General features: G+C 54.4%; 8 protein-coding genes across 8 annotated transcripts in view; 5 read left to right on the top strand and 3 right to left on the bottom strand.

The window, feature by feature from the left end:
- Positions 1-68: 68 nt before the first annotated feature.
- On the top strand, positions 69-2,757 carry GCG54_00008438 (Nitrogen assimilation transcription factor nit-4; the record flags this gene model as incomplete). Its single annotated transcript, XM_045408404.1, has 2 exons — positions 69-1,639; positions 1,695-2,757. 2 exons carry the CDS (start codon positions 69-71, stop codon positions 2,755-2,757), a joined length of 2,634 nt encoding a protein of 877 aa, XP_045263094.1.
- Positions 2,758-4,218: 1,461 nt separating this feature from the next.
- On the top strand, positions 4,219-5,950 carry GCG54_00008437 (putative RING finger protein P32A8.03c; the record flags this gene model as incomplete). Its single annotated transcript, XM_045408403.1, has 3 exons — positions 4,219-4,362; positions 4,420-5,683; positions 5,742-5,950. 3 exons carry the CDS (start codon positions 4,219-4,221, stop codon positions 5,948-5,950), a joined length of 1,617 nt encoding a protein of 538 aa, XP_045263093.1.
- A 5,059-nt stretch (positions 5,951-11,009) lies between these two features.
- Positions 11,010-12,101, top strand: GCG54_00008436 (uncharacterized protein; the record flags this gene model as incomplete). The annotated part of the gene is made up of 1 exon (XM_045408402.1): positions 11,010-12,101. One exon carries the CDS (start codon positions 11,010-11,012, stop codon positions 12,099-12,101), a length of 1,092 nt encoding a protein of 363 aa, XP_045263092.1.
- A 1,359-nt stretch (positions 12,102-13,460) lies between these two features.
- GCG54_00008435 (Mitochondrial fission 1 protein) lies at positions 13,461-14,176 on the bottom strand (the record flags this gene model as incomplete). The annotated part of the gene is made up of 3 exons (XM_045408401.1): positions 13,461-13,995; positions 14,076-14,094; positions 14,161-14,176. 3 exons carry the CDS (start codon positions 14,174-14,176, stop codon positions 13,461-13,463), a joined length of 570 nt encoding a protein of 189 aa, XP_045263091.1.
- Positions 14,177-14,932: 756 nt separating this feature from the next.
- On the top strand, positions 14,933-15,831 carry GCG54_00008434 (putative kinetochore protein SPC24; the record flags this gene model as incomplete). Its single annotated transcript, XM_045408400.1, has 3 exons — positions 14,933-14,959; positions 15,025-15,157; positions 15,386-15,831. 3 exons carry the CDS (start codon positions 14,933-14,935, stop codon positions 15,829-15,831), a joined length of 606 nt encoding a protein of 201 aa, XP_045263090.1.
- A 527-nt stretch (positions 15,832-16,358) lies between these two features.
- Positions 16,359-17,087, bottom strand: GCG54_00008433 (uncharacterized protein; the record flags this gene model as incomplete). Its single annotated transcript, XM_045408399.1, has 1 exon — positions 16,359-17,087. The coding sequence occupies one exon, from the start codon at positions 17,085-17,087 to the stop codon at positions 16,359-16,361; it is 729 nt and encodes a 242-aa protein (XP_045263089.1).
- Positions 17,088-21,103: 4,016 nt separating this feature from the next.
- GCG54_00008432 (Cut9-interacting protein scn1) lies at positions 21,104-22,327 on the top strand (the record flags this gene model as incomplete). The annotated part of the gene is made up of 1 exon (XM_045408398.1): positions 21,104-22,327. One exon carries the CDS (start codon positions 21,104-21,106, stop codon positions 22,325-22,327), a length of 1,224 nt encoding a protein of 407 aa, XP_045263088.1.
- A 760-nt stretch (positions 22,328-23,087) lies between these two features.
- Positions 23,088-23,929, bottom strand: part of GCG54_00008431 (uncharacterized protein) — a gene marked incomplete at both ends in the record, with an annotated part of 2,324 nt that continues 1,482 nt past the window's right edge. Inside the window, one exon of the mRNA XM_045408397.1 lies at positions 23,088-23,929. This exon is cut by the window's right edge and continues 224 nt beyond it. Coding sequence (XP_045263087.1) covers positions 23,088-23,929 — 842 coding nt within the window.

The following is a 23,929-nucleotide window of genomic DNA, read 5'->3' as shown; positions in this document are numbered from 1 at the left end:
CTGCACCGGACCCAGCACACTGGGCAATGACCTTGACGACCTCTGTGCCAGTCGACTAAAGAGGTGAGATGGACAACCAACACCGGTTTCTTCAGGCGTCATCCGCCAACCCTAGCACGAGCTCTCCGGATTCCTCCTCAGCGCCACAGCCCAAGAAGAAGTCCCGCAGGGGCGGCGACGGTCCCCAGAAGCGACGATGTGTGAGCACAGCTTGCGTAGCCTGTCGCAGGAGGAAGTCGAAATGTGATGGCGCAATCCCAAGCTGCGCGGCATGCGCCAGCGTCTATGGTACTGAGTGCGTTTATGATCCCAACTCAGATCATCGTCGGAAAGGCGTCTACAGGGAGAAAGCCGATAGCATGAAGGCACAGAACTCCACCCTGCAAATTCTCATCGAAGCTATCCTGAACGCCTCCGAAGACGAGGTGCCAGAAATTGTCCGGAGAATCAGGACTTGTGACAGCCTCGACACTGTTGCCCAGCAGATTTTGCGGCGAGAATTAATGTCTCAGGAGACTGCGGAAAACGACGAAGGAGAAGACGAGTATCCTGCTGACCAACCCATGGAGGGTGAGAGGGAATTGGCCCGCAAAATGGGCGAGCTACGCCTAGAAAACGGCTCAGTGCGCTTCATCGGAGGCACCTCCAACCTCATCTACGTTGACTTGGGTGAAGCCAGCTCCAACGAGCCCGAGTCGGACACAAACTCGGCTAACGAAGACCCCGTCACCAGTTGGACAAGGGTGACGAAGGATAAGGAACTCATTGCCCATCTGCTGAACATGTACTTCAACTATCACTACACTTACTTTACGACAATGTCCAAAACTTTGTTTTACCAGGACCTCTTCAAGGGCAAGCACGGGGTAAACCACTCCAACACCGTCTATTGCTCGCCATTACTTGTCAACGCTATTTTGGCTCTCGGAAGTCACTTCACCAGCGTGCCTGGCGCCTGCGGAACACCAGGCGACAGCCGCACAAAAGGAGATCATTTCTTCGCCGAGGCAAAACGACTTATCGTCGAGAATGACGAGTACGAACGTCCGAAGCTCACCACTGTTCAGGCTTTGGCCCTCATGTCCGTTCGGGAAGCCGGGTGCGGGCGAGAGGCCAAGGGATGGGTGTACTCCGGCATGGCCTTCCGAATGGCCCAGGATCTCGGCTTGAACTATGATGATGGCGGCACATCAACGGACAAGAAGAATCTCGGCGAACAAGGCGTGGACGCCAGGAGGGTGACCTTCTGGGGTTGTTTCTTGTTTGACAAGGCATGGTCCAATTATCTTGGGCGGCTGCCACAGATACCCAAAAACTCATACAACGTACCCAAGTACGATGTCTTCCCCAACGAGGACGCCGAACTTTGGTCCCCCTATACGGACGCAGGATCCGACCATACCAACAGGCAGCCATCGAGGACGCGCGCGGTAGGGTTGCAGTTCTCAACACTTTGTGAAATCAGCAGCGACTTGCTACTGTTTTTTTACCACCCTAACCATATTGGCCGGTCAAGCGGCAAGGCTGTGGAGCTGAAGAAGTTGAGCGAGCTGCATCGGAGGCTCGAGGATTGGCGCAAGGAACTGCCTCAAGAGCTGGAGCCAAGGGAAGGGCAAATGCCACACGTGATCCTTCTCCAGTAAGTCTTGCGATGTTGTTATCGAGCCGCCGGTCCCTTTTCTAACTATCAACAGCATGTTCTTCCATCTCCAATATATCCACCTCTTCAGGCCCTTCTTGAAGTATACGCCAGCAGCGTCCCCGCTTCCGTCGCACGTCTCGCCCAGGAGGATATGCACCGCCAACGCTGGCGCCATGTCGAAGCTGATGAGGCTGTACAAGAAGTCGTGGAACCTGCGCCAGATCTGCAACATCGCTGTCTATATGATCCACAGCGCCTGCACAATCCACCTGCTCAACCTGCCTGAGAAGACCGCCAAGAGAGACATCATCCATGGCGTAAAACATCTCGAGGAGATTGCCGAGGACTGGCCATGCGCCCGGCGGACTTTGAGCATCATCAGTGTTCTAGCGCGCAAATGGAACGTTGAGCTGCCTGAGGAAGCTTCCGTTGTTCTGCAACGAACCGATGAGAAGTATGGCCACTTCAACACCTCTGATGTGCCAACGCCACGATCCAATACCACCGCTTCGCCGTCACAGCAACCAGCATCACACGTCCCGACGACCACGGAACCAGAGTCATTAAGCCCAATCACTCAGTATAACCTACCCGCAGTGAGCCAAGCAGACCTTCCTCCCAGCGATATCATTATGGGAAGCGCGTCTTTGGCACAGATTAGCGGCGCGAGGCCTCCAGCAAGGTCGCGGCCTGCCGACAACGGGCCCAGCATGAGTATGAACTCAGAGTCTCTCGGTGGTAGTGGGCTTCCGACCGGCCTTTCCCAGTCTATGTACCAGCAGCAACAACCACAGCGCTTCCCATCGATGAACAGCGCACAGAGTGGTAGCATGGGCACCTCACAAGCAGGCAGTTCGGCATCGAGAGTCTCGACGGGCCAGGTGTTCCAGGGCCTCGACCAAGACTGGTTTCTCAACGACGGCGCCAAGTGGCATCAAAACTTTGAGGCGTGGAATATGCCAGGGTCTATGCCGACAAATGACCAGATGTTCATGTTCACGGACAGCAATAGCGGGATGCCGCCACGGCAGTCACCAGAGGACACGACCAACGCTACGAACTTTGATAACCTGAGCTCCTTGGCCAATAACGGTTGGCTCCCTGGCCTGGACTAAATGAGTGTTGCAGGTCGGGACGGGAGGGCTGTAAGAGACGAAAATGTACGAAACTTTAGCTACGATTTCTGAATATATTTTCCTGGATAACCGTGGCCTCAGTGATCTATCAAAGAGGCCAGATTGAAGCACAGTGCCAGCTCGCCACTCCAAACTCAAGCGCCTGTGAGAATTTATCCGGACCTCGGACATATGACGACTGAAGAGATCCCAACCTAAGATAGACAAGACTAAGTGAATCACTTGCTGAGATTGAGGTAACACACGAGAATCGCATGGCGTGACATGGTGGCACTAGGCACGCACCGCCACACCGAAGCCGGTGGAAGGGGAGAGAGCATGTCCAAAGTGGGGGCCAACATTCAATGCATCTGGTCTGATTAGTAACCGAGCGTGGTAGGTGCGGATGTACCTACCTGGGCATGCTGGCAAGCACCTCTACCCTGACCGCCGCCCGATGAATGATGCATCCCCCACCATAAACGTCACGTCAGAGGTACCTCGACCCTGCCTTACTTACACTTACCGACCGCCCGTGCCTTCCATTTCACTTTTGCTCCCAAGAGTAAAGACCAACGGAAGACCAACGCATCTGACGTGAAAGCGACCCTGGGTTTTTTTTTCCTCCCTTTTTTTTTTCTCTTGCTCGTTTGCTTTCGTTTGGAACAAACTTCCTACGACTCACCCTCGCCTCCCGAAGCAAGATACGCGTCTATCACTTCGTCTCGCTCTCGCTCTCTAAATAACCTACAGCTACTCCGCGCTGCGACCATCGCCCTTTGCTGTTGCTTTCTGTTGGAGAAATGCTCCTCTCCAAGCTCCGCTCACTGTACATGGCTTAGCTTAGGTACGTCCCGCCCACCACCCCTACGCCTTACCACCACATCCCAACACACCTCCATTGCGCAAGCCCGTCTTGGAGAAGGGAAGAGGAGATAGATGCCGAAGACGAGCTTCTGGGGCGAATCTTGGTTTCTACCTCATTGGCTGCGCCTCCCGTTGTGAAGCATAAGGCCGACTCTGACATTGCTGCACTCAGGCTTGACATATCCACCTTTCCGCCTCCACCGATCCGACCTAGAGTTCCGTGCCACTATACTGCCGTCGTGCTCTCCCGCTCTCCGCGATAACAATCTGAACCTCGATTCGGCTGACATCGCGAGCCTGCTCCCTGCATCACCAGCACAGCGACCTCCTCGCGACGGCCGTACTTGCTTCGAAATTTGCCTCCCGACCTTCATTCACTGGGCTCTCATTTAATCTGATACCACGAGAGCATTCGGCAGCCCTCGCCAATAGCTTACGCGCCCGCCGAAGGAAATACTGCCCCTCCCAACAGCCTTACCCAAACTTCGCCCTTCCACATCATCCAGCCTGGCGTTCAGAGCACTCCGAGCCGCCGGCCTCGCTGTGGGCCTTGGACTTACCGCCCTAGCAGCCTACCAGCGCAACCAGGCTGAAATGGATTCGCACGCCACGAGAGGCGGTCACCTGGATGCCACGGCCGGTCGGGAAGTTGTATATTGTCATGCCTGCTCCAACGAGTGGTGGCAAGACGAGCATGGTTTGCAGTGTCCTCGCTGCGACAGCGAGATAACGGAAATCGTACGTCAAATAAAACTATCTGAGGTCCCGAGGAGGCAAGATCTAACGAATGCACAGGTTTCGCCGGACAACGACCCCAGACTTATTGAGGATGGCCCTCCGCTGCATGATTCACCCTCTAATCGCCACAGACATCCGTTGGACGACGACTCTGACCCAGAAGAGGCCGACATAGAGGAGCATTTACACCGAGGACCCAGTGGCTTTGTTCTCCATCGCACGATATGGGACAACCAGAGACCTGGACAGGGTGCTTCCCCCAACGCTCGGCAACCGACGGACCCCGCCGACGGCGACCAGATCATCAGGCGCTTCATTGATATGGTCAATGAGTTTGGTATGGGCATGCCTCCTCGCCCGCCGCCAGACGAGACCCGGCCGCCCTCTGGATTTGGCGGTGGTCTGTTTGGAGGCCCGGGCAATGTGCGCACCTATTACAGAGAAGGGCGTGGAGGAACTACAAGCTTCACAATCGCTACTGGACCGATCCATATCCATCAAGGCGGCAACCGATCCCCCGTCGGGCCTGGAACCGACCCCTTCCAATCGTATGTTCGCCAAAGTCCCCGTGGCCACCCTACCAATGGACCTCGAGTCACCATGATATCCATCAGATCCAATGCTAATCAGCTTCCCAGTATCTTCAGCAGTGTTCTGGCAGGAGCAGGACCCCCGACCCCGGGCGGACCTCCCAGCCCTGGCCAAGGACAGCGTGCGGCCGGTGGAGCGCCTACACTTCTCCATGAAATTCTCAACATGCTCAATCCGGCGAACGCTAGCCATGGAGATGCTGTATATACTCAGGAGGCCTTGGATCGGATAATATCCACCTTGATGGAGCAGAATCCTCAGTCGAACGCAGCACCCCCGGCTACCGAGGACGCTCTCAGCAAGCTGGAGCGCAAAAAGGTCGACGAGAAGATGCTGGGACCAGAGGGCAAGGCCGAGTGCACAATTTGCATTGACGACTTCAGCCTCGGTGATGATGCTACAGTTTTGCCCTGCAAGCACTGGTTTCATGATCAGTGTGTTGTGATGTGGTTGAAGGAGCATAACACCTGCCCGATCTGCCGCACGCCCATTGAGGAGTCGAGCAACAACAATGCCAACAGCAGCGCGAGCAACGCTAACAACAGCGGCAACAACGCTTCTCAGCGTTCTCCTGATGCTGCCCCAGGTTCATCTAGCAGCAACCAGAACCCTGCATACTGGGACGATGCGCCTCCTGGGATCCCCGGTCACTGGGGAGCGCAGACGTTTGGTAGCCGCCCAGTCTTCTTCGGTGGACTCGGTCCACCTCCAGTACCGGCGGACTCGACACGTCCGGATCGATCCGCGGCTACCGATTGGGATGTTCCTTCCCCTCTCTATGGCTTTAGCACAGGCCGGGACACCAATCCCCAGCGCCCTCAGGAGACAAGCCGAATGTCTAGCTTCCGGTCTCGCCGGGATTCTCATTCGCCTCCTAGCCTACGTCGGCACCAGTCCGATTCCTTCAGAGCTAGACACAGAAGCCCGTCCTCAGGAAACTGGGAGAGAAATCAAGACAATAACAATCAAGATGGCGGATCCAGTCACGGCCCCTTGAACTGGTTGAGAAACACCTTTTCTCGGGGAGGTGGCTCGAGTGGTTCGGGAGACAACTCGAGAGACAGGCGCAGGGCCCAGTGAATGGAAGCATGTTTGTTGCCACAGGGGGGTGGATGAGTGAAAAGCGATAATGGGCATGGATAAAACCATGCCAGGATCGACTGGCCGGCGGCAGGTTATGAATGACGAAATGGATTGCCGGCGTTTAGCATGGGTCGTTTTCCCCATTTTCTCCTTACGAGGGTCATATTCCGGGGCGTCGCTTGATTGTCGCCCTGGACGTGTATTGGTAGATCATAGCCCATCACAAAGCAAGGGCGTTTGGAATGATCACGGGCTGTCTCTTTTCGCATGTGATGTTCATGGTGCTCCGTAGTCACCCTCATCGGTGGGAATGAGTTTGGATGACATGCACAGCGTCCCAGCTTCGAGGTTCATTTACTCATCAAAAGCGCCTGGCAGCAAGGCTGTCAGTCTGCTTTACATGTTCCATGAGGTGTTGTCAGAAAGCGTCACAACACCAGATTAGGTCACAGGTAATCCACACGGGAATATTGCAACACCGCCAGCCGGTTGCTCAAAACGGGAAATCTATCCCACTACCGCATGACCACTTTCTGAATTTAGCGCGCTTGCTGGTCTGTCCATCTCCAGAGGCCCTCTTCGGAATAAGAATCAAGGTATGGGTTCGTATAAAATGGGGGGCCGGCTAGCTGGCTTTCTGCTGTTCCACGCCAATGCGATTCTTCGTGAAGTCTTGGCAAATCGGCCGACTGCCACAAAGGCCTTGTGCGGTTGTATCGGGCAAAGCTACAACTCATCTCGGCAGTGAGTACGCAGAGGTAAATTGATGAGGAATGGTGGGGAGGTGATTCTCGTCGGCGCTGTTGTCGTGTATGTATTCTGGCCTGGATATGTTGTGGACAGACAAGGGGGCATGGATGGCTTCGAGGCGGTGAAAAGGGGGGTTCCGGTGGAAATGTCAACAGTTGGCTCTTGCAGAGGATTCAAGGTCTCGGTGGAGTACCAGATTTCTGCAATCCCGTACGGTACGGATCCATGCGGCATTGTTGGCCCGGAACTCATTCAGTAAGAAGCGCTGAGGCTTTATTTATATTGATCAATGATCAGTCGATGTTCACACTGACTGTATAAACACGTGAATGTGGCCGGTCCGTTGTGTCGCGGCTCACATGTCTTGGTGCTTTCTTCGTTTGGGAGGAGGCCAGATGATGAGAAGAGTGTGTTATTGCTGTACAGTGGAGGCGTCTAGTACAAGGCGTTGTGTCCAGGTATCATGACACTCAGAGACAATCCTCGTCCCGCGTCTGGGAGAAATCCTGCTCTCATGTATAAAAGTACGGTTTTCTGGCAGGATCAAGCATCTTCAGGCACAATGATGTATCTATGTACCGTTGCCTGTTTCTAGTTAGAAACTCATAACGTTCGCGCGAGCTTCTCTCGGGCCCGATGTCCCGTTCATGGTTCAAGTCATGGGCCATGAGAGCTGTATTGAGGACCCACCGTGGTCTTCTTTCTTGATGTATTATCTGACGATACCCCAACGGTGAGGATGACTAAAGATTGCGTTGGTATTATGGAGTCATTTTCCACGCTCCAGCGTTGATGTTCACTCACACGGTGAGTAAACGTTCTGAGGTTGTATCCGGCGTGTCTCAACTGGTCATGATGGCCTTTGATCAAATATCGACATCGAAGGGCCTCATTGCCAACTCCCGAAAATTGTGCGTTTGGCCGTCTTATTTATACTCATTCCCTGGGTAGTTTCTTCCGCATGTTCCGGATCTCCTGCCATAGTATATATGTATCGCTTCAAGCAAGGCCTAGAGCTACACAGGCCTGCTGCATTATTGTCTGATCCGGAATCAGCAGAAAGGGGAGCCACTGTACCAATGTGCGAGATCAAAAGGGGTTGAACTCTTCTCTTACGAATCAGGAACCAATGCGTTAGCTTCCGGGAATATTCTTATTGGAAGCAGTCGAGCTCAGTCATGGTATTGCTACTCACAGCCTACTCTCCTGTGGAGACAGTGTACTATGATCGGAGCAAGATGCTGGGAACTGCCTACGGCATTGCGTATTCTTGATTACAATACGAAGCCGGCGATGCTGAACAATAGATAATGTAGATCTGGGTTGATTGTGATGCCCGGCGAGTGCTTTCTGACTGAGGACACTAGGGAACTCAAGACAGATTTCCATGATCCAACACGAAAATCAGTCAACCTCGTCATTCTTTTTTGTCTTCAATGACTCCATGCTCACTCTATGAAGACAATATCGGCATTCATACCTGCTGCATTGAGTGAATTGGGCCAGTCATCACTCAGATACCGAATAGGAGGAGGTCGTGCTTGAACGCCGTGAGCGGAACTTTGCCAATCTCATGTCGCGTCTTGTTGCCCATATAAATGGGCTCTTGGTATCTCCGGATTTCTAGCAGAGACGGTGATAAGTGACTTTTTCGGAGCGACCCATTGCCTCTGTGCCCGCTGCTTTTTGATGTTGTGTGGTCTTGACTGGTGGTAGAGGCGTAGATCACCGCGTCCGCGGCTCAAGTAAGCGTTCAATATCTCGTTCTAACATTTCACTGTTGGCATATCGTCCTTCCTGAATAAGTTCGAGGAAGAAGCGTTACCTGCAGACCTTAGTCAAATGAAGACCATCGGCAGAGCCGTAAGGGGCAATGTGTCGGTCCAACATGGCGTTGTCTTCATACACCAGTCTTTCTCAACGGACCTTGGAACATCTTTTTCATTTGGCTGCCATCTTTATTATCAAGCCCAGGATGCAAGTATTTATGTTTGACTGCCCTGGGTCGAAGACTTTTCGAGGATACGGCACGACTTGTTCTCATTGTTCTGGTGCAGATAAAAGAGGAGAAATGAGATAGCAAGAAGAAAACCAGACAATCGATTGCACGTCTTGATCTTGATCTGAAATTCAGGGCTCCTCAAGCTCGACAGATTATACGATCATACCAGCTATCTGTAGGTGACTATTACGAGCAAAGCGCTTCCCTTAAGAATCCTTTATCTTGGTTATTCACCGCCGATCTCATTGACAGACATGGCGGACGGAGACAAATGTGATAAGAACTTAACGGGGCAGTGAGATAGACACATTTAAGTCCTTGTTGCCTGGTGCCCGAAACATCGCCCAAGTTCCCGTACTGTCGAGTCGATTTAGGTCGATTGGTTGACCCATATTTCGAGGTAAATTTCAAGTCTTTAAATGATTCGAACTGGCTTTCATTCGATTTCAACGAAGACTTCGCAAGGGAGTCTGAGAGAGATATAAAAGACAGAGCCCAAGACAAGTTCACATGATTCTCACAATTGCCGCCGCTTTGATTGCCATGTTTGGGCGCAGCGGACTTTCAGATGCTGACCGATGTGTTTGGTCACGGTTGTAGCATGATGCCGTTTTCTGACGCTGGGTTCAGTCGCAGCGTTAGAGTTGTGGCTTCATACTTAGGCAATAGACCCGGGCAGAGACAGCAACATTACAATCAGGTGATCGTTTAGGTGAGTTTCAACTAGGTTTAGGAGGCGTGCCGACAAGCAGACAGAATTCTCTTCTTTCTCCAGAACTGCTTGATGGCCGAAGAACATCATATTGGTCTTACGCTTATGGGCAGTAATCTGGATGCTGGTCCTTTTATGTTGATTTGATTACTAGAGTTAATAGTCAAGGAGCCTTGAGCATGTCTGTAGACGAGAAGTGCGCTGCTACACATCGGGCGACGTCCGGTTCCATTGGATGCGTTGAGTGAGTGCCAGAGGACCTCTACACACTAAAGGGACGTCTTTCGTTTCTGTAGTATCGGAATGAATAAATGGAGACCAGATGTGACGAACCATACAGACTAGCGAAAAGCTCTTGATTGCTTGCGTTATGTTTGTCCCATTCAGTCCCAAGGTGAATAACTGGCACAAACTGAACCATCTCGCAGCTTTGGTAAGATGGAGCTTCGCGCTCCATCTATTTGGCGGCTTTGAGTTTTGGATCTTGACTGAAGTGGTGGTTTTTTAGTAGGTTGGGTTAGGGACATAAAGAGCTTCATCTCTTCGGCGACAATTCAGAATGTAGTAATGTTGGAACATCAGATGACCAAAAAAAGGGTTTAGGATTTTGAAACAGGAATTACCATATCATTGCAGATTACAAGTCTATTACCCACTTGGAGTTGGAGTTTTATCAGCCTTATGAGGAGTGGTGAGAGCGAAAAGCGAATATTGTTTTCACAGCGAATACTTCTGCGAGAAGTGCGGCAATAAACGACGGCGGAAGGCACACGACACTGGTGTAGAATCTTATTCAACTTCATCTTCCACTACTGCATGTTGATTCTCGCGTTGGGAGGGTTTTTCAATCAGGCTGCCTTTTCAACGAATACCGCGAGCATCCCATCGATTGGGCTTGCCCTAAAGTTCCCATCATTCTCTGCTTAAATGTCTTGCAAGATCTAAGTATCATCGCACGTCCAATTTCCAGCGCAACGATCACATCCTGTGAAACGTTTCCATACGCAAATCTTGAGACCGTCTGTTGTTGACTTCGCTTAGGTCCACCCGCCCTAAGAATACGAAATGCATCGTTTGATACAATACTCCTACATTGAACAAGAGAGCATTTTTGATGAATAAGTTAATAGTAACCATTAGATGCATTGATTCTATTATATGCAAAGCCTCTTTGAAACCTCATCATTCTGATGGGGATTACTTGAGTTGATACCAATCTCGCAGATCCACAATCTAAACAATCAACCTTTTCACCCTCACAACCTCTACGAGCACCTTGATATTCCCATCCAAAGCCTTGTTCCATCCGCAACCTGAGTATTTTCTTAACTTTTTAAGCTTTTCAGGTCCAGCACACCCACCTCTGAATAAGCTCGACCGTCGTTTAACCTCAGCATCAAAAAGCTGCAAATTTCCACCGTTCGCTCTCATTTGCATCCTCTCCATTACTTTCTCTATTTCTCAACATAATCGCATTGTTTCGGAAGATACAATCTCAAATTATGAACCATGGCTACGCAGACATTTACTCCGTTTAGTGATCTCTGTCCAGAGCTCCGGGCTATGATATGGGACTTCGCAACCCGTCCTCACGGCATTCGTGGAGTTCAGCACTTCTCTATCTTTCATCGCAACAGTGTTCCTACAAATTTCGAAGGCCACATCGCACCGATGATAGAGATAAACCAGATTGAAGTCGTGGTGGCTCCATCGACGATAGATAGCACGACAGGAAGCTCCTACAATAATAACTCAACATACACCATCGACAGCGGGCTTTGGACAGCTTGCAGGGAGTCAAGAGCGGCGATGTTTCGTCGGTACAGGCCTGATGAGTGGACTGACTTTTACGAGTTTCAAAAGAAAAAGTACAGCCCAGACCGCGAACCCGATCGCAGCGTCGTTCACCTCAGTAGCACATATCACGACATGCCCGCTACATTCGAAATGAACCACGGGGAGAAGAGCCAATTCTTCACCGTTCTTCCCGCTACGGACCTTATCTTTATACACTTGACGTCGCTTCGGCAGAGAATCTGGGATCTGAGCAAACAACTTCCCTTCGCCTCCTGGAGACTTGGTTTCGGGGGCATGTGCCACATCGCCCTGGAATTTGACCCGTCGTGGAGCATCGCTGAACTTGAGCAGTATCAACAAGAGTGGGAGGGAGGCCAGCCCGAACTGAGCGTCGAGCGCTGGAAGGAGTACGACATGCTGGTACAAACTAGTAGGAACGTTCCTGCCCGTGGCAACCTCAAGACGTTGTGGCTCGTTGATCGTCGTCTGCGAAGAGAGCATCTAGCACCCACCGCTGATCAACTAGAAGCCATATTGAAGATCGAAGCCATGCCGGACGAAGAGCGAATGGTTTTCCATGAAGGCGGCTGCAGGTACTTTGGTATGCCTACGACGTTCTATGAAAGATGGCTCTGGGCATACGAGGACCAAGGATCGGTAGACAGCAGCCGCGAAACAGTATGGCAATTTGTGCACAGTCTGCAATGGGTCGCCACTGTTCAAGCAATGGATCGCGACAATGATTCTTGGAATCTGCTCCGGGGCGCCGTTCAACGATGGGGGGTTTTACTACAATCGAGCTAATGGTGTATTAACAACATCCAATAGTCAGATCAGCATGTACGGACTCCTTGAAATCTCATAGCTACGATTCGGTAACTATTCAGGGTGTTTGCTATATTTAACCCTCAAGCAAAGACTTACAGCATCGGCACACGTAGTCTTAGTTTCAACTGATCGGGCAGAGGCGGTGAAGCCTGCTCTCGACCTCAATACTATTCTCCTGTATCCTCACGTGCGTATTCACCCGTACCATACCTGATGAATGACAAAGCAGCCCGGATTCCACCGTCGACGTCGGTGGTCAAACGGTTGTTCGTCTACCTTCTGAGGCTATCCGACCCTCCCAGCGTCACACGTGGGCTTTCAATGATTCAACTTTGCTGCCTGCACTTGGGTCTGAAGCGCTGGGTCGTCGTTTTGCCATGTTGATATGGTTTTTCCCTTTTCCTTTTCTTGTGATACAATTTTGCGGCTACAAATTAGCTGTTCTGCACCTTGACTCGCTGTCTGCCCCATCGCGCGAGCCAGATTCCGATATAAAAGGAGACGATGCCTACCGAACTGAGGGGAACACCACAATGTCCACAACCACCAACAGTAGTTTGAACGCGCACACAAGTTGGGCGATACATATGTCGCGTGTCTGTCCCCCGATGGTATTTGAAGGCACCATCCTTCTGCTTGACGTGTCGGCTCACCGAATTACCTCGACAAATACTAGAGGGCCGACGGAGAAAAGCAGGGATGATGAGATTAGTGCGCTCCTCATGTGTCTGTCCCAAGGGGTAAACCGAGAGTTACCATCCGCTGCCTTACCGGCTCAAAATGGTTTGAAAATGTACCGAATGGCAAAGTGCGCCCCATTGTGCGGTTGACTTTGATTGATGATTCCACAACCTCTTGTTTTATAGATTTCTCAGTTGGTGCCTCCACTCAGATGTACGACTTACAAAAGCCCGGCCCTAGTATTTACTGACGTTATTCCAACAGTACCGTGACTATTCTCAAGTCCGCGTAAGGCCTCTTCCATTCACCCAGTGTTAGTCCCAATACATCGAAAAGCCTCATCGTCATGCCGTAGTAAACCAACAAGACATAGACAACGTTTCGAATTCATGCCGCAACAGAATGCTATGAAGGTGAGAAAAGAAGTCTTTGTGTATACGCCTGTACACCGGAAAAGCCGTCGTCATGTCCATACAAGTACACATTACCAAGAAGAAAAGCCACATAAAAGGGGGGAATTTTGTCCTCTCAAAGCAACACCGTCGTCTGCCCGCCCCATCCATCCATCAATCCCATGCTGTCGTGTCTCTCTTCTGCAGTTGCAAAACAGAAGGCCGTTCGTCGTCTCACTCATCAACCGTCCGTCCGCATCCCTCATCTCCTCTTGACGTTCCTCACCAAAAAGGCGCCCACGACACCGGCCGCGACAGCGACGCCGCTGATGATGGCGACGCCCATGAGGCCCTCCTTGGCGACCTTGTCGTCGACGAGCTGGCGCAGGTTCGAGGCCTGCAGGTTCGCGGGCTCCTTCTCGAGGAGGAGGTCGTTGTAGCGGCGGGCCTCGCCGTAGTTGCCGAGCTTGAAGTTGCCGAGGGCGAGGTAGTAGAGGCACTCGCGGCGGCGCTCGGGGGAGACGCGGAAGATCTCGGAGAGGAGGCGGACGCCTAGTTGTTGGTCGTTGCGGTTGTCTGATTTTACGAGGCCCTGTGCGTGGGGGAGGGGTTTCTTAGCTGTGGTTTGCCTGGGCGGCGGGGGATATGGGAGAAGCACGAGGGACAAGGACGAGGGAGAGGGGGAGAAGGAGAGGTGCCATACCCATGCGTAGTTGAACTTGGTTTGCACGCCGACCATCTCGCCTTCCTTTTCATATTGGGCGCGGAGGACCTGGAGCTCGGATGCCTTGAGGGGCCTGCGGTGCGGTGAGTATTTTACGTTATGCCTGCGCGATGCGTCGCGGGGGACAAGTGAGGGGCGCGAAGGGCAACGTACGTTTCCGCGTCGAGGGCGTCTGTCGTCGTCAGTCACTACTGCGCGGACCATCATGATGTGGAGGGAGGAGGGGTCCTCTACTTACAGGGTAGATCGACCATTTTTGCGTGATGTCGGAAGCTCTCTCACGGGAGGGGAGCTATGGACTTTTCGGAGGGGATCGTCGGGAAAAACTTCAAGCACGGCGCGGGCGCGTTTGTGCAGTTATCGTCTAAGGCGGGTTCAAGAAGCCGTTCGAGGGGTTGCACAAGGCGGTTTTGCAGATTTGGGCCTTTACGATCGGAGGGCGGGTTGGTTGGGGTGGCTTGCGAATGGGAAATGGATGATGGCAAACCTGCTTCGGAATGAGGCGGAAGTGGCTGAAGCTCTGACATCTGAAGATTGCGTGTGGACCGCGGAGGGGATCATGTGTGGCGGGCAGGCGATGGCGCTGGCACGCTGGACAGCAAACAGCAGCAGCTGATGACGACGGCCGACGGCGGGCGAATGGGATGGACGGGAACCGAAGGAGGGAGGGGTTTCGCTGGGGGGTGCTGGCTCGCTCCAGCACTGACCACGGCATGCTCACTGAGGGGGAGACCATCGCCCACTGTAGGTAGGAATCAATCACAGGCCAGCAGTCCACGTACCCAACCTTAGTCAGCCGATTGTCGTCCCGGTGATGTCGACCCGATAAGCGGGCTCCCGTCTTCTTTTTTTTGTTTAGGCGGTTTCCGCTTTGGGCCGAGTGACAGACACCCACGCAAATCACATCCTTTCATCACTTAACCACCGACGACGCGACAACCCGCGACTTCAACCAAACCTGGCGATACCTCTACCGCGCAAGTCACCAACCACGAAGGAATACCGTCAAGATGCTTTTGGCAGAGGAGCCCGCGACGGTAGGCGCCCACACCATCGCACCATTGACATCTTCAATGTACTGACTGATTTGGCGCGCACGCAGCTCATCCACCACACAATCGCAAACTTCAACATCCAACCCGATAAACAAGCCATCGCGCGCATCAATGACTCCTACTCCACGCTCCAGCAGGCTCGCGAGATGCGTCTCCGCGATGCCGAAAATGCCCTCAAGAGTACGTTCCTCTCGTCACAGTGCATTGCCATTCGCCGGTCAAAAGTGACCCGACTACTACTCCAGCCCTCAATGGCTTTTCTATGGGAGACTCCCAAGACCACCCATCACCACCAACGCCAACTCCCACTCCCGCCCCCACCGGCTTTCCTATGGGAGAGACCGGGCATCAACCCCGTGCCTCTCACACATTCCTCCCAATCTCAAGACGCTGACCAAACCCAAACAGAACTCTCCCGCCAACTAAACACAATGTCCTCCCAACACGCCGAGCTCACGCAAGCGCACTCCTCCACCGCCCACGCCTCCGAGATCGCCCGCCTCGACACCACAAAGTTCCGCACCGCGAAGGCCGCCTCCGACGCCGAGATGGAGGCCGAGCGCCTCGCCCAGCAGGCCGCCGACCTCAACGCCCGCCTGCAGGAGCTCGAGATCCAAGGGCTCGACGGCTCCGCCGACGACCAGCAGCGCCGCCGCGACCCCGTCGACGACGAGGTTCTCCTGCGCCTCAAGGTCTACCGCTCCCTCGGCATCGAGATCGAGCGCGACACAAAGGACGGCGAGTTCAGCCGCGCCGTCGTGAGGAACGACCGCAAGGGGGATGTGCACGTCGTTAACCTGGACCCAAAGTTTTCAAAGTTCTTTTATGCCAACTACTTTTGGCAGACGTTGTGATTGATGGCTGGGGCAGACAGCGGGTGCGGTTCAAGTATTGCTATGACGGCGTTTGGGCGGAATTATGATAGGATACCAGGTCAGGAATTACCTTTTTATCGCAAATATGTACACTTGATACAAATACCAGGATGCACAGTAGCAATTGAACTTGTTTGATTGTCCGTTTGGACGAATGAGATGTGTGATGTGATACTGCCAGACGCCTGATGACTCCCAAGAACCAACCCAAATTCCTGTCCGTAGCTGGCCACGCCTCGCCGACCATGCCTTTGATTTCTTTAGCCCTTCCCCGTCATAAGTTGATCCATTTCTACCTTTCCGTCCACCTGTCACCCCGTCTGCAGCCATCCAAGGCGCGACATCCCATCCTGACATATGAAAGGTACAGTTAACTCTTACATCACCCGCTTTTAGGGTCTCTCTTTGTCATCATCGTTATTTTCGAAGGTGAACTCGTTGTATAAACCATTCTTGGTCTTTTGTTATCACTCATTAGTGGTTGTAGTTAACGTGGTTCTCCCATTTTATGCCACCGCCACTTTCCTCACAGCCTTTGCTGATAAGCTTGGGAAATAATCCCCGTCGGCACCATCAAGCGCTGTAAACGCAATGTGGGATGCGTTTGTTGGTGTCCTTGCCCGAGAGCTGTTTGGGGAGGTCATGGCATAGCCTCCCCGATTGCTCTCCGGACTCCTGTTGCGGCCTCCCTTCATCATGAGATAGCCGTCGCCACCGCCGGGCGTTGTGGGTCCGCCGCTGGGACTGCGGTGGTGGTGCCTTTGATACTGACGGTCAGGAAGCTCAAGACGCGAGTTGATTGTCGTCCACAATTCATCGTCGTTGCCGTTTCCTAGACGCCATCCACCGAGACCCTCGTAGTCCCGGTCAATACCAACGGAGGGGAAGAGACCGATCCCGCCGGACTCCGAGATGGGCGTTATCGTACCGACGGAGTGCGCCGATGCCGAGGACGGCCGGCGGGTACGACGTGAAGCCGAGCGTCGGGTTGGCGTTAATGAGGGAGAAGAACTGGCGGGTGACGGGGTCTTCGACGCGTAGGACAGGTACCGAGGGCGTCCAGTGATGTACGATGGTAGTAGAGATAGCGCAAGATCGAAATAGACGAGAATGACTCGGAAGATAAGCACGGTGAAGGCGAGTGTCGTCGTAATTCCGGCGAAGATGGCGAGCGGGACGGTGAACAAGAAGAGGAAGGGGACGATGATGGCGTACATGGGGTTGATGAGAGCCATGATTGCGGTCGTAGAGCGGACGGGGGGAGAGGCGCGTGTAAGGTGATGGCTCGGTGCGGACCTCATTCACCACATCGCCTCGAATCTCCCGGTGTACTGGTCGGAGTGTGCCCTGGTTTATCTGTTCGGCGTAGCCAGTTGTGGAAACCGGCTGTGACCAGTATCTCCCAGTACCTGAATCGTATGATCCCTTCGCAGTCGTTCGGTCGGTGGTCCGATCGTTCGATTCCGTTGTAATACCCCAACACCCACAGTCGATTTTCCCAATATCTCTCAAGATAGAGAAACAGAAACGTCCGAGGAAAGGGAAGGTGGTAACTGGATGGACAGCTGGCGACTTTGTACGATGGAATGGCTCGCAGCTGGGAGGAATGGGGGCACACAAAGTCAAAACCCGGACGGCATGGTGGTGGACGGGGGGAGGTATGCTGTAAGAGTATGGGATGAGACGGAGAGGAGCCGGGAGCGAACCTACAAACCTTGAGGTTGGTCGGTGGCTTCCTAGCGAGTAACTGCAGCACGCAGCAGCAACACCAACAGTACATGAGCAGGAGCGGCTGCAGCATGGAAGGGGGGTCTGAACTGAACCACACCGGAGGGTAAGGTAGGGGTGGCAGTCTAGTCGTCGCGGGCACTTTGTTTGTCTCTTTCACATGCCGGGAGCTAGCGGCAAAGCCTAGCACCGCCCTTGTCCTCCATTCCCTTGTCCTGGTCTGTCTCGTCGGAGGGTTCGATGCAGTGTAACGCTATTTTAGTAGCCACGGAGGGAAAAAATGGAGAAGCCGAGCTTGCGCTATCAGAAGCTACAGGGTCCCGAGTTGGGACTACACCAGTTAGTTGCCAGTGGTTGGACTGATGATGGAATGGCTCTCTGCTTTGTTGTGAATGGCTGGCTCCCCCAGCGCAGCGGCGTTTACTGTGCGTTTTCTCGCGCCCAAGCTGGGGGGGTTCAGAAAGTTCATGGTGGCCACATACGGGGGCTTCGGAAGGGCCAGTGGGTGGAAAAAGAATTTGCGATTCTCCTTTTTTGTGTTTTCAGGGCCTGTGTGCTCTCTTTCGTATTCGAAGGGTCGTCACTCTGTGCAAACTTCAGGCCGTCCAATATTGCTGCTCAAATCAGAGTCTTGTCCCTGGGACGGGGGCCGGGGAAACAGAGTTTGCAGTTCCTGGACGCTGGCTCCCATGTGAAGACAGACGTGTTTCTGACTGACAGAAACGGCTGTGGGGGCAAGCGGGAAACAGAGTTTGCCGGGTGAATCAGCGACTTGACTTATGCGCCTTCGGACTGGAGAATCCTGAGCCTGAGGTCTTTTCTGCCAGCCAATGCTCATGTAATGCGACCGCCGCCCTGGCGTTGGTGGGAGAGTGACGAAAGACCAGAGCTCTGCGACCGGACTTAGGATGGGGGACGTTGGGTGTGGTGCAGTGTATGCGTGCGTGTGCGAGCAAGCTTGTGCCGGCATGCCGCTATCAGAATTGCAATCGAGCTGCCGTTTTGGTATGGAGTGACGATGAATGCAATCGCGACAGTTGGCCGACAGAGATAAGAGACGACGACGGGTGGGTGCTCTCGGTGAGGTGAGGTCGAATCCCCGAAGGCGATCGCCCAACTTCTCCGCATCTCCAGACTCCAGACTCCAGATGTGCCAGGGCCAGGGTCAGCGTCGTATGGAGCGTCCGGGGAGAGGAGCAAGGGCGTAAACCCCCGAATAGAACACCCCGCAGATCCAGACCTGGACGAAAGACACAAGTTCTGTGGTTCTCCAGTTAGATGCTCTCGCCGGCGAGCGAGGAGCATGGATGGAGCGGCGGCGCATCACCACTCGGCGTCTTCATTGCGTGGAGGTAACGTTATGTGCGTGATGTGCGAGTGCTCTCAGTGGTCAGGACGGCTCTCAATGGACCAGGGTTGACGCTGTGCATGTTCTCGCAGTGGTGGGTGGCTGAGGAATGGACAAGATTGGGCCGATGTTCACAACAGCAGTCAGAAGCAGCGAAGATCCTTCACAGGTGCGAAACGTTCAAGCTGCCGACGTTCTGAAGGCAAACGACGGTGATATCTGCCGTCTGCCGCCCCAGGACGGCCCCTGACGGGCAGGCGAGATCGTCTTGGTTTCCCCGCGACTCTGACATCGTAAGGGATGTCCAGAATCCAGTCGAGGCCTCGGGGCGATCCAAATTCCTGGGGTGCATATCGGGGTGTCTTGGTAGCTGAGCGCTGTGGGTGTCATGTCGATAATCCGGGGAATTGCCCACTGGCGGTTGTCTGGGGGCTGTCAATGTGGGAACATCATGGTCCATGCCTCTTCAAGATGGCAGTCAACGCCCGGATTGCGAAGGCAGACGCCACAGGTAGCGCAGACAAGGCGATCGTCAGAAGCGACTGCATTTTGCAGGCAAGCTTGGAACATTGAGCTATCGACGAACGGCGAGCGCAGACCAAGTAGAGGTCGAAGCACGGCGATGCAACCGGGGGGTGACTCCCCTAGACGCAGCCCTAGCTTTGATAGATTGACAAGGCGAGATGAGACACTGGGCCTTTGGCGATGTCGAGTTGAGCCGTCGGATTGCATTAGAGGGCCCCGCCTGGCTTGGTCATCTTTACATTCCGCAGCCGTGATTCGCAAGCTTGGAGCTCTCCGGTGAGAACGCAGTCGTCGACGGGCGTCAAGGTGTTTGCCCATGTGTCCGTGTTGTGCATAAAGGGCAGAAAATCTGCAACGAAGCTATGCACTAAGCGAAACCGTCAGGAAGTCTGCGAGCGGTTGCTGTGGTGTTGCTGGCTTTCGAGATGGGCTCAGAAGGACAATGGACCAGAGAGCATGTCTTGGTGCTGCGTGGTGAGATGATGAGATCCGAGGTACATCAAGCCTAGGTGGTGGTGGAAGGGCAATGTGGTGGTAAGGTACCTCAGGCAAGGTAGGCGAGGCAGACGAAGCAGACGAGGAGGAGCAGAGACACGCAGCGACAACATGGCACCGGTAGCACTGGCGCCTTCCCAAAGTCCGGACGGGGCAGAGGGAAGCTGGGAAGCTGGGCTGGGCTGGGTGCCGGCCCTGAGGTGTTGGTGTCTTAGGTTGTCTTACATTGCGTGCCTACCTACCTCATGGAGCTCGACGCAGTAAGGGTCTCGAGTGTCTCTCTTTCCCGTTCCCCGTATGCCCGTCCGTCCCTTCCTGCCTACCAGCGCTGCGAGGTGATAGGCAGGAGGCAGGAGGTAGGTGAGTGGGGAGATCGGAAGAGGTGCTTGGATCCTTCCAGACCACGTCCCCTTGACATCATTCCGCAGCACCCCCACTAATTGCCCGTTTCAATCATTCTCGCAGCTGCCCGCACTCCGGCTGCCAGCCTGCCACTGCCGGTACTGCATCCACTACTACGACCACGGCATCATCCATTCCTAAGGTCATCACCACCATTATCACCGCGCCCTGAGCAAGTGCGCAAAAGTCGACATCGAGATGCCCCACGGAAGGTAACCACCTCACTTGCGTTGCATGTGGCAGCCTCCTTGTCATCCCGCCTATCCGTCAACGACCATCAAACAACCACCATTCGTCTCTTTCATCATCGCCGTCTCGCCATTGTCCACATTGACGACCTTGACGTCGTTCGCAAACCGCAGCCCTCGCACGCACATCCAGAGCGCCGTCGTATTCGCAAATACAAACCGCTCGACTTAGACCGTCCCAGCGTCGTCCGGTCCCTGCTTCCCACCGTCGCCCTACAGCTTCCAGCCATCCCGCTCTCGGCAACCGACTGGCACCGGGAATCCTTTGACGGATAGCTCCATCCTCAGCTCAGCTCTACGGCGAGGTACACCCAGCTTTACCGACGATTTACCGCAGTCTTCTTCCCGTCGCCCAGGGGCCTCTGCTATCCTACTGGTCCTTCACCTCGACGTTTGACCTTCGGCGATCCCCGCCTCCCGCTTCCCGCCTTCCCCGCCTACCGTAACCCGGCTCAGTCTCTGATACCACACGTCTTAGGCGCATCGACCACCAAGGCTGCCCAGCATGTGTCTTCAACATGAGGATGGGCATCATAACCCCTCCTCCACTGCCGTCACTTCTGCCTCGACTACGTCGGATCCTTTCCCCTGGGATCATGGAATCTACGATGCCCATTGCCACCCCACAGATACCATGTCGTCTATCGAGACGATACCCGGCATGCGCGTCGCTACGCTAACCGTCATGGCCACTCGCAGCCAGGACCAGTCCCTCGTCGCTGAGGTAGCCTCATCCCACGGTGTGCGCTCAAGGGACGAAATGTCTCAAGGCCATCTGATCCCCTCCTTTGGTTGGCATCCCTGGTTCTCCTACCAGCTGTTCGACGACACCGTGCCCGTGGCTGAGAGGACGTACCACGAGGGCCAGCCCGACGCAAAGAAGCGCCACTACCAGGCCGTCCTAGCACCCGCCCCTGAGGACCCCAGCTTTATTGACGCCCTGCCCGCCCCGCGTTCATTGTCAACCTTTTTAGCAGAGACTCGCGCTCGTCTGCAAGATCATCCCCTTGCTCTAGTCGGTGAGGTAGGTCTTGACAAGGCCTTCCGCCTGCCTGAAGGAACCACCAACGTCGACCAGTCCTCCCGTGACCAGACCCTGACCCCGGGTGGTCGCGAGGGGCGTCGTTTGGCTCCTCAACGTGTCAAGATGCCCCACCAGATTGCCGTGCTGAAAGCTCAGCTGGCGCTCGCGGGCGAGCTAGGCCGACCCGTGAGTGTCCATGGCGTCCAGGCCCATGGTGTACTCCACGATACCCTTGCATCCCTTTGGAAGGGTCACGAGAAGGAGGTTATCACCAGGCGCCAGAAGAAGATGGTCGCCGAGGGAGCCGAGGACCCCTATTCTGAGGATGAGCTTGATGAAGATGACTACGGCAGGAAGCTCGTGCCGCCGAAGCCTTTCCCGCCGCGCATATGCCTCCATTCGTACTCTGGCTCGGCTGAGATGTTCAAGCAGTACACTAACCCAGCCATTCCCGCACGGATATATTTCTCCTTCTCCTCGGCCGTTAACCTAGGAACCAAGGCCAACGCCGACAGCATAGTGGAGGTCGTCAAGGCTTGTCCAGATGACGCTATTTTGGTTGAGAGCGACCTGCACGTCGCAGGTGAGGAGATGGAAGCCAGACTCGAGGAGATGTACCGCAAGGTATGCGAGATCAAGGGATGGACGCTTAAAGAGGGCGTTGCGCGCATAGGCAAGAATTACCGCCAGTTCATTTTTGGTTGAGGGTCTGGCCAACATGCGCTGGTGTGTTCATGAGGTCACGAGATAGATGCTCACCGCCATCCGCGGTCATTCACAGTAGATGCTTACAGCGAAAGAACTAGAGCGGAGAAAGTGTTCAACAAAATCAGCATTTCAGCATGAGCGTTCCGGTGAGCCATGAGCAATAGGATGTTTGCCGTCATTATTTGTATGGTGTACTTGACACAAACTGTCCTTTTCTTGACTTGCATTAGTCGGGCCTCTCACAGATGGGGTCCTTCTTGAGGCGGTAGGCCCTTGGATCTGACATGGCCATCACTCTCACAGATCTACTCTCACCCCTTCATCGGACCTTGAGTAGAGGATTGACATATTGAAATGCGGTTGGGGCAAATAAAACCCATCTTTACACGACAGTTGAGCAGATAAGGGTGACCATGAAAAGTTTGAGTACCATTGATCACCGCCAGTTGTAAGCTGGATAGAACTAGTTTGTTCAGACTACACGGAACAAGTGAAACATATGATTTCTACCTCCCCGTTGAATTATACCATCCCTCTCCCGTGCATGACACTCATACCACGCAGTTAAAAACAAGCTTAGAAAGCGAACGCCCATATATACATAGAAAAATCAAGGACTCTCAGGAGTCTTTTAGATGGGGGAAAAATGCCGGATATCTTTCTACTACACTTTAAAAAAAAAACCAAGCTCGATGACGTTACAAAACAAAAGACATATATAGACACATCACACACACACACAACACAACGACCCTGCTCAGTTCTTGGGCGGAGGAGCCTCGCCCAGCACGTCGTCGATGCCCTCGGGCGCGGGGCCGTCGGAGACGCTGGGGGTGTAGTCGCTGGAGCCCGGGGTGTAGCTGCTGAAGCCGTCGGAGACGACGACGGCGGGGGCGGCCTCGTCGTAGGTGGGCAGGGCGTCGTCGACCATGTAGTCTGCGAAGGCGGCGGTGGGCGAGGGAGGGGTGTTGTTGGTCATGTGTTGCTGTTGGTGGTGGGGTTGGAGGTGGTGCAGCTGGCGCTGCTGGGCCTGGTAGGCGAAGTGGTCCTGCTGCTGCTGTTCTTGTTGGGCAGCGAGGCGGGAGCGGGCTTCCTCCGCGGCGACCATCTCCGAGACGAGGGAGGCTGCGTTGCGGAACTCGACGATCTCCTGGGACATGGCGTTGTTACCCCCGTCGGAGAAGTGCGAGGAGGCATTGCTGGCGGAGCGGTAGCGGGCGCTGCCGGACAGGAAGGCCTGCTTCTCCTCGTCCTCGGCGGCGGCGGCGTTGGAGGCGGCGAAGACGCGGGACCAGAGGGCCGGGAGGGAGGCGGTGAAGGCTGCCTTGCGGGCCTCACGGGCGTCGCGGCGGCGCTGGCGGCGGGCGCGGCGGTCGGCTTGCTTGCGGGAGGAGGTGGAGGCGAGGCGGGCGCGGAGGAGGAGGGCGATGCCGACGAGGAGGATTAGGATGGCGGCGATTTTGGCGGGGAAGGGGACGAAGCCGTGGGGCGGGGGAGGGGGACCGCCGTGGTGGTGCGGGCGGCGGTGGTGGTCGTGAGGGCCGAGGGGGTGTTCTTGGTCATCTGGCGGCGGGGGGCCGGGAGGGGGAGGTCCGGAGA

The sequence above is a fragment of the Colletotrichum gloeosporioides genome, assembly GCF_011800055.1.
Source record: "Colletotrichum gloeosporioides strain Lc1 chromosome Unknown consensus_52, whole genome shotgun sequence".
Taxonomy (NCBI): Eukaryota; Fungi; Ascomycota; class Sordariomycetes; order Glomerellales; family Glomerellaceae; genus Colletotrichum; species Colletotrichum gloeosporioides.
The sequence above is the reverse complement of the archived record's forward strand: the minus strand, read 5'-3'. Positions and strand labels throughout refer to the sequence as shown.